Source organism: Triticum urartu, unplaced genomic scaffold (assembly GCF_003073215.2).
Source record: "Triticum urartu cultivar G1812 unplaced genomic scaffold, Tu2.1 TuUngrouped_contig_4781, whole genome shotgun sequence".
Taxonomy (NCBI): Eukaryota; Viridiplantae; Streptophyta; class Magnoliopsida; order Poales; family Poaceae; genus Triticum; species Triticum urartu.
This window is the reverse complement of record NW_024115399.1, coordinates 1,910-10,809: the sequence shown is the minus strand read 5'-3', so window position 1 is coordinate 10,809 and position 8,900 is coordinate 1,910. Positions and strand designations below refer to the sequence as shown.

Genomic DNA, 8,900 nt, shown 5'->3' with positions numbered 1-8,900 from the left:
AAAACAGAAAGAAAAAAATAAAAAGGAGCAAAGCCCAAACAAAACCGAACGAAAAACCAAACCAATATAGCGATCATCTCGAGGGAGTGGGGAGAAAAGAAGAGTGCCTGCGGAAGGGGCCGGCTCATAATGAAGCATGAGGGGGTTTCTTTACGTGAGCATAGCGTATATGTCGCTATAAACGAGATATAGCACTCATGACCTCATAGTCCGCGGATAGTGCTCAGGGAGGCAACAATACGCTCACCTACCCATCGTGTGATAGCAAAGTGGCTGGCCCCCTACGGGATCTGCAAGATAGCAAGTCATGTGTATGTCCTTGCATTTTTATTGGTTTTTATTTAAATGCTTTTAGAATTTTAAAATATATTCAGGAATTTACCAAGTACATTAATTTCAGAAAATGTCCATAAATTATAAAAATGTGCGTGGAATCTGAAAAAATGTTCATAGATCTTACAAAATGTTTCCAAAATTTTAAAATATTCACAAATTGAAAAAATGAACACGATTTTTTAAATGTTTCATGAATTCAAAAAATGTTACTAAAATTCAAAAATTATTCAAGAATTAAAAAATGTTCCTAAATTTAAAAAGAATTCCGAAATTAAAAAAGAAAATAAAAGTAGACAATGAGAAAATGGAATGAAAACCGGCAAAAAAACATAGGAAAAATCGGTTGAGCGGAGGATGCCATCCAAATACCAAAACCATGATATCTCGGTCGGAAGTAGCGACTCGTCACCCACCTATTCACCCAACGTGGGCTGGCCTAATAAACATTCAGTTATTTTTTATCCTCTTCCCTTTTTTTGTTCTTTCACAAAAAGTTACTTTAAGCTTTTTATTATTTTGTTAAATAAATAGAAGTCACCTTTCTTTTTTTCCATGGAATTGGCACATGGGAGATTCAGAGGTGATCCAATGTGCCCTAGGTCTCGTTAGTAGGAGAGCTTCCATACCGTCCTTCTCCAGGTCCGATCTCCATCTAAAGTGTGATCCTCGATCTCTACATGTTCCCGCAACCCTAAACCAACCACATAAACCTTTCATGTGTTCGTTAAGTCTAGTCCTCGGTGCACTGGGAACGACTTTCAAATGATTGGCAGTGAATTTTGAGGCAATCTCGTATAGCACATAACACAGACAAATAGGGAAAAATAGCAAGCAACATCGAATTTTTTTACCTTGGAAATTAGTACTAAAATAGTTTTCTTGATCTTTGTTGCACTCTCAACTCCCCCCACAATCCGAAGCACTATCTTTGTAACTTCACTTCCACATATTTCCCAATGTTGTTGAAAATAATTTGTTGAGAAACCATCGTAGCTCGGGGCTTTTGTGGGAAACATCTAAAATAAAGCCCGCTTTACCTCCTCAGCCGAGTATGGAGCCATCAACTTCTTGTGCATCTCTCGAGTGATCTTGCATGGGATTGTCTGCAAACACTTTGTCTGTATTGGACACCCCCTTCGCCGAATAGAGGTTGCTCTAGAATTATGTCGCCATTGCCATTCCCTCCAACTCTAACATCCTCCGTCACCTGCCCAACATCCATAACCAGGGATGAAATTTTTTCTGTGTCTAGTCACTCTGAGGTGTAAAAACTTGGAGTTTTTATCCCCGTCTCTTGGCCAGTCAACCCTAGTTCATTGCCGTTGCATCATCTCCTCCTTGTGGAACAATTAAGCCAATCGATCACTTATTGTTGCTTCTTCCCAAGTCAGAACTACTCTTCCCAGAATATTCCTCAAAATTTCAAAATCTTTTTTGAATTTACGAGTCTCGTTTCTGACATGAACAAATGTGTCTCTGTCCCACGCCGATGGCAAAGATGCCGGTGACAAAAGTTTTCCATTAATACCACTAACTGAGAGGCTCTCTTGTTTGCAGTTCCAAGAAGAAGCAATAAGATTGTGTAGACCATCCTGCATTTCCCACATTGTTCCATACTTGAAGGATCAAACGTGTCGCTCTTGCCCCACGTTTGCAAACAAGTTCACCAAAATATCCTCGTGGACTGAAGACACCGCATTCACCAAAAATTATGAAGCTTTTGGTTTGCCTATAAAATAAGGGGGGTTTTTAGAACAAAAAATAAGGGTGTGCGTACGGTTGTAATGTTGGGCCTCTTGTGGACTGTCGAGATTAATGATGGGCTAGATAATGTAACGCAGCCCAAAAGCCCCAGCTCCATTGCATTCCCAAGAGGCCTGGCCCAAGCGCACATCATCGGCGATGACGTCAGCTTCTTCCTCCCCACGTCGCCTCCTCCACTCTTCCACCGCAACCAACGCAACGAGGCGAGCACGAACGGAGGGAGGGGAGGAGGGAACGGATGGTGGGGCGAGATCGGCGGCGGCTATTCCCAAAACGCCATCCGTCCAGAGAGAGGAGGGGGGGCAGGGCCAGGATTTGCGGGCACAAATACCACACCACTCCCTCCCTCTCTCCCCGCTGGAAGCTCCAATCTAAACCGAACCAAAGGAAGGAAGGAGGAGGCGGCCGGATTGGAAACCCTATTTCCAATTCCTCCGTCCTCCTCTTCCTCCCTCCCTCCCTCCCTCCCACGCCGCCCCCGCCCCTCGTCCCCCGCAACCAGCGCGACGAGGCGAGCACGAACGGAGGGAGGGGAGGAGGGAACGGATGGTGGGGCGAGATCGGCGGCGGCTATTCCCAAAACGCCATCCGTCCAGAGAGAGGAGGGGGGGCAGGGCCAGGATTTGCGGGCACAAATACCACACCACTCCCTCCCTCTCTCCCCGCTGGAAGCTCCAATCTAAACCGAACCAAAGGAAGGAAGGAGGAGGCGGCCGGATTGGAAACCCTATTTCCAATTCCTCCGTCCTCCTCTTCCTCCCTCCCTCCCTCCCTCCCAACCTCCCTCAATCCGTCTCCCTTGTCCCGCGGCAAGGGCAAGGACAAGCGGTCGGAAAAGAGTGATTCTTTGGCCGGCGGCGGGAGGGCGCCGCGCGCAAGAGGCGGCGATTCCCCCCGCTGATGCGCGGGCGTCCAGACACCGCTGACTGCCTTCTCCTAGCGCGCGCGTCGGGGAGGGTCGGGCGAGGAGGACGACGGGGAGGGGCGGCGGCGGGCGAGAGGGGGCCGGAGGAGCCAGCGCCATAGCTCCCTCTTCTTTGATGGGCATTCCATTCCAGCTCCAATCCCAGCAGGTAGCACCGTCGTCGTCATCTCCCCTTCCCACACTTCTACAGTTTTTTTTCTCAAGATTAGTAGTGCAACTAACATTCGAGATCTCTGAATGCATCATGTCCCATATGTGCAGAGCCGGTCTGTTTTTCTCTTGGTAGAATTTCACGATGCTGTTGTATATATGTTCATCCATCTCTGCTTATGTTAGTTCCTGGTACAAGAAATTTACTCTTTTTGCACAATGTTACCGGTTGTGTTTCTGATAAACGGGAGAAATCATGTTGCCCTGGATTGCATTTTGCTGACACTTTTCATGGAACGTCCAGTCAGAATTGTCGAGTCGCAATCCAAAACTGAAATATACTTAAAATTGTGTTTGCGGATGTAAGTATATCTTTGGAATTTGCACGGCTCTTTGCTCCAATAAGTGCACAGTCGACCTCTAGTTCAGGCACCAAGTCAGCATCAAAGTCCTGCATTTTTATGGTGTATCACACATACATGTACACGTCGTGAGAGCCTCGTGTAGCACCGGCACATTCTTCTAGCACCGGAATGTGCAGGCATCCGTGTAGTTGCGATAAATATGGCACACTATGTTGATCATGGGTGGGTGGGGGTGAACATCCTCTCTCCGAGTACTAAGCTAGAAGCCCGTGCATTATAATTTATCCATTGGAGTTTTCTTTTGTGCTTTGATTTTACTTTTGAATGTAAAATGTTTACAACTACCAAAAAAAATAAGCTCCGTGTGATGTGATTATTAACTTATCTCTTTTTTTTCCCTCTTTTTGAAGGGAATACAGCAAGCGAAGGCCCTGCTAGCAGAAAACAAAATAATGATCAAAGTATGTATGAATTATTTACATGTACACCGGGCAGTGTCCTTGTTAGCTGTTTGCCTAGCTTTAACTCTTTATAACTGTACATCTTGTAGAAGGAAACTTCTCCATCTGAACCTTTTGGGGGGCAACCTGCGAAAAATGCATCCACTCCGAAGCCAAATATGGCAACTGCTGCCAAGGGTGATTAATTCTCTCAAGAGCCTTCTCACCAATATTTATATATTTGTTCTTGCTTGCTACATATTTCTACATTTTGCTTGTCAGATATTTCTACAATTTGGCTTCTTAAATGTACAACTAATTTTAACTTTAAATCGGCAACACATTATTGTATACTGAAGTACACGTAGAATATTTTGGGAATATCTTATGTCAATCTGGTGAGCAAACCGGAAATTAGTTATATGATTCCACCACAAGGTAGTTGCACATCATAGGTTGCCTCTTTTACACGTGTTCTAGGCCAGAAACCTCAAGAAGGTAGTATCCTTGTTGATGTTTTGTTGCATACTATGACACCGCTAAAAATGACAGAATTATTTTTGTCTTCTGTACAAACGGTCAGAAACTCTATCTGATTCCAGAATATTAGACACATCCATGTTGCAACTTAGAATTCTACATATTTGACATGACATGGATGCCATTGTTTTCCCTATTTCTTTTATTTGGACTCGTTAGCATCAATTTTTTAATGGAACTCATTGGCATTGTGAACATCATAGGCATTGATGGGGAGCAAAATCCTAATTCATGCTCCCTGAATGCCTTGTCAATTTGATCAAACTTATTTGGGAATTTTTCATTCATATTTTTTCTGTAGGTTTTCCTTGTTGTCAGTTGTGCATTCAATAAACCTAGCATATGTGTTATGCTTCTCTGAGAGAGACGTTTCATTGCTAATGACTTACTGTTTTCTGATAACCTGACTGCAGTTAATGCTATGGTCGGAAATAGGACATGGTTTGGAGGGCTTTTCACTGGCTCAGGTAAAAAGCGTCAAGTCCATGCCGAGAGGAACTTTGAAATGACCCCTCTTCAGGTAAAGTTGTATTAGGATTCGCAAGCGAAAACACATACTATCTTTCAACCATATTCTCCCCCAAAAAATCACGATTTAATTTTTCTGTAGTAGAACTGTTGGTTGTCATCTAAAGTAACAAATTCCGTTTCGAAAAAAAAAAGTAACAAATACAGTATCTGGCTAGTTAACTTTACAAGGATTTGGATGATCTCTTCTTTTCTGATATGATCTATTGACGGTGATCCTACATGTCTGCAAAATGCCTTCCCTTTTTTTTTTTTGCAACTGAACCAAGCTTCTTTTAACTACTCAGGAACAAAGGATGCAAAAATTAAAGGACAGACTAAACATACCTTTTGACGAGACCCGACCAGATCATCTGGTATGAAATGCAATAAACAAAACTTACACCCAGTTGGTTAGTTATTTTCCCATTTCTACCATACCGACTTCCAATTGATGATTGCATCTCCACTGTATTTGTTTCGGACTGTGGTTGTAGACATCCCTGAAGGCTCTTTGGAAAGTTTCCTTTCCCGATACAGAGCTCACGAGCTTAGTTTCCGAACAGTGGAAAGATATGGGGTGGCAGGGCCCAAATCCTGCAACTGATTTCAGGTACTTCTTGTTCTAATTGTATGATTTCTTTTTTTAACTTTGAGAAAAAAGGGGGTTGGCCTTTGATATCCATTATAGGAAACCAACACTACAAAGTTCAGTACGTAGAAGTAAACACCCCAGTATAGTTAATAATTGCATCAGTATGGCTGGAGTAAGTTTCAAACAACTTAGCGAGCAGACTACATCTATGTTTAACATTCATTCCTGAAGTCTTTGCACTGTGGGTTGCCATTTGTGTCATCAATTGAAGATCTCAACCTTAACCTGCTGAAGTAGTTTGGAGGCCAGACACAGTCAACTGTGTGTGTCCTCCACTTCTACACCTAAACCCAGAAGCTTAACCAGTGATAAAGTCTCTCAAAAAAAGGCTGTTGGTTCATTGGGCATCAGCCCATCCAAAACATGCATTGTTCCAATCTCCTCGAATAGTCCACAAAACAGCTGCTAACCCAATCGAGACCAGATGCCTTTTTGTCCCGGTCAAACGAGTGCAACCATGCTCCCAGAAGATAATTGACGTTCATGGGTACCACGAATCCAAACGTGTGAGGACAAGAGAAGAAAATATGGTCGATATCCACTTTGTGGCTACAGAACAGATATTTCCTTGAACCCATCCAACCTCTGTGTGTCATAGTCTCCAAGAAACCAGCCAAAGGAAAAGAAAAAAAACTGGCCCTGGAAGAATATTAATTTTCCAGAAGAACTTATTTCTACTGAAAACTTCCCACTGGCGGTTAACCTCCACTGGTATAGTGTTGCTGCAAAAAGACTCTAACTGAACCCACAATTGAAAAGTTCGTCCCAACGAAGTTCAGTGAAAAGAGATCTGTTCCCTGGAGACTGGAATCTTGTTTCTAAAAGTAAGATTGTACAGTCAGAACCCAGCCAATCATCTTCGGAAACCTAACATTCCTCGAGTTAACCAGCCTCCTTTGGCAGTGGCAGCAGTCATAAGAAGATCCTTAACCTCCATCAGACGAAGCCAAAAATTACGAATTGCCCAAGTTTGAATTTAACTTGAATAAGGATCGAGTTGAGCAAGTATTTATTCGTAAACAGTGTACTCCCTCCGTATTTACAGAGGGTGTACATCATAACCTGCACTCAAACTGTATGGTTAGTTTGCCTATCTATTTGACAAGTATGTTTTCTCTGTTCTTTAGCTCACTCACTAGCTTATCTGTTCATATGTGGATGCGAAGAGCTTAGAAACGGTCTGATTTTGATTTTCAGGGGCGGTGGATTTGTGTCACTTGAGAATCTTCTATTCTTCGCAAGAAGATACCCGGTATGCCATTTCAAGCAAAATGAAGTCGATATTTTAAACTATTTATGTGCTGATGAGAAAAGTGGCATTCGGCTTCTTCATACTGACACACTATATGCTGTTGCCGCTTACCTGGTTCATATGCAGGCTTCTTTCCAGAAATTGTTGCTGAAAACACAAGGAATGCGAGCCACATGGGAATACCCCTTTGCGACAGCAGGCGTTAACATCTCACACATGTTGATCCAACTGTTGGAGCTTAATTCAGGTATACACTCTACACGACTAAAGATCTTTCCATGTACATGCATATATATGTATGGAAATCTAACCTGATAATTACATATGGCCTGTATGCACTGTATCAGTACTGATGAAGCCAATAAATCTAGTGGTGAGGGTACATGTACCATGTGCTGCATCCTCACAAGTCAAACCACTAGATCAGCATAGAACCCCAGAATGATCTGGTGCTGGACCTCATTAGGGATATTTTATTTTTGAAATATGAGGAATCTTCTAACTTGATTATGACCATTTAACCATAATCATTTCAATAAGCACACATACAGCTGGCGCTAACTGCTAACTGACGGCCAACAACAGTCTTATTGTGCTGTGATTAGAGTGGCCCTGCTATTATTACCTGTATACATACATACAGCATCGGTGGGTCTCACCAGAATCATTGAGCCGATGGCCAATAATTCTAAAATTTCTATGATTTGCACAAAGGCTTTGCTTGATTGTTCATGTGCTGTTTGAATGCGAGTAGTTGGCTGCAATTACTGGATCATTGTTGGTTTCATAATTGGCAGTAGCTCTACTGGTTTTTTCTTGGTTCATCTAACATATAGAATTGGTCAATGCCGCAATCTTCTATCATTGATGTATTATTAATTATTATTTTTCTAAACTTTGGCTGCTCAGCTCGACCGAAAACTTTGCCGGGGATTAACTTCGTCAGAATGCTGTCCGGTGAGCTCGAACCCGCCATGATTCATCTCCGGGTTTCAAACCGCTCTGTTATTCTTTGAGAAACACTAATGCCTCGCTACATCCTTTTAGAGCACGAGGACGTGTTCGACATCCTGTACTGCATAGCCTTCGAGATGATGGATGCTCAGTGGCTAGCGATGCGCGCCTCCTACATGCAGTTCAACGTAAGAGCACGCTCTCTTTCGCTTAAGCAAGCATGTCATGCCATGTTTGTGTAACCTAACGACGACGATGAGCTAACGGGTGAATGAATGGATGGATCCACCAGGATGTGCTGGAAGCAACGAAGGCGCAGCTGGAGAGGGAGCTGTCTCTGGAGGACCTCCTGCGGATCCAGGACCTGCCAGCTTACAACCTCTTGTTGAAATGAAGTAGGCTTGAGAAACGAAGAAGAAATATAAACCTGTAAACTGTACGTTGGGTTCCTTCTCTCCTGTGTAACCGACCGATGATGAAACAGGCAGAGTTTTGCTATGAAAGCCTGAATGTGCGTTCTTTCAGCATCACAGTCTCTCTCAACCATGTTGTTTCTAAAGAGGAGCTGCTGTGTGTTGCGTTTACAATGTGCCTTATACCGAGCACCCCGCATGGGCATCCCGCACAAACCCTATGGCGATGATCTGGTCGCACCCACGCGGCACGAAGCATTTCGCTTTCTGTTTTCTTCCTTGATCCTGAAGTTACGCGGGTGAGAGAAGGTAGAATTTGGAAAGTTCTTGTGGGGATTTCCTCTTGATTCCCTCAGCGGATGAAGGCGGTCGCTTGGTAGTGGTCTGCGGAGCATGCTGTAGATGGTGATTGGTTTGTAGCTCTGGATTTCATCCGGGCCATACATTGTAATAAACTTGCTGTGATTTATTCAATCAATCGTCTGCCCATTATACCTTTAAAAATATAAGAAAGTGGAACATATGTATAGTGGACATGGCTAATTTTGGTAGGTTGCAATGCCGAACTTCGGTTTGGCTAGGCTCTGGTCCGAAAGAGG

General features: G+C 43.4%; 1 protein-coding gene across 2 annotated transcripts; it reads left to right on the top strand.

The window, feature by feature from the left end:
* The first annotated feature begins 2,596 nt into the window (after positions 1-2,596).
* On the top strand, positions 2,597-8,418 carry LOC125528299 (ELMO domain-containing protein A). Of its 2 annotated transcripts, none has more exons than XM_048692793.1 (11): positions 2,597-3,173; positions 3,960-4,001; positions 4,091-4,178; positions 4,934-5,040; positions 5,336-5,404; positions 5,525-5,640; positions 6,880-6,934; positions 7,061-7,181; positions 7,844-7,891; positions 7,982-8,076; positions 8,181-8,418. In XM_048692793.1, exons 1-11 carry the CDS (start codon positions 3,141-3,143, stop codon positions 8,280-8,282), a joined length of 876 nt encoding a protein of 291 aa, XP_048548750.1. In that variant the 5' UTR covers positions 2,597-3,140; the 3' UTR covers positions 8,283-8,418. The 2 variants fall into 2 exon arrangements, with proteins under 2 accessions (XP_048548750.1, XP_048548749.1); XM_048692792.1 differs by having other exon boundaries at positions 3,951-4,001.
* The last annotated feature ends 482 nt before the right edge of the window (positions 8,419-8,900 follow it).

Bases quoted from the DNA above. Each gene is read 5' to 3' on its own strand.
- LOC125528299 (XM_048692792.1), top strand. From the start codon at position 3,141: ATGGGCATTCCATTCCAGCTCCAATCCCAGCAG. The intron at 3,174-3,950 runs GTAGCACCGTCG...CTCTTTTTGAAG, and splicing joins TCCAGCTCCAATCCCAGCAG to GGAATACAGCAAGCGAAGGC. The intron at 6,935-7,060 runs GTATGCCATTTC...GTTCATATGCAG, and splicing joins TCTTCGCAAGAAGATACCCG to GCTTCTTTCCAGAAATTGTT.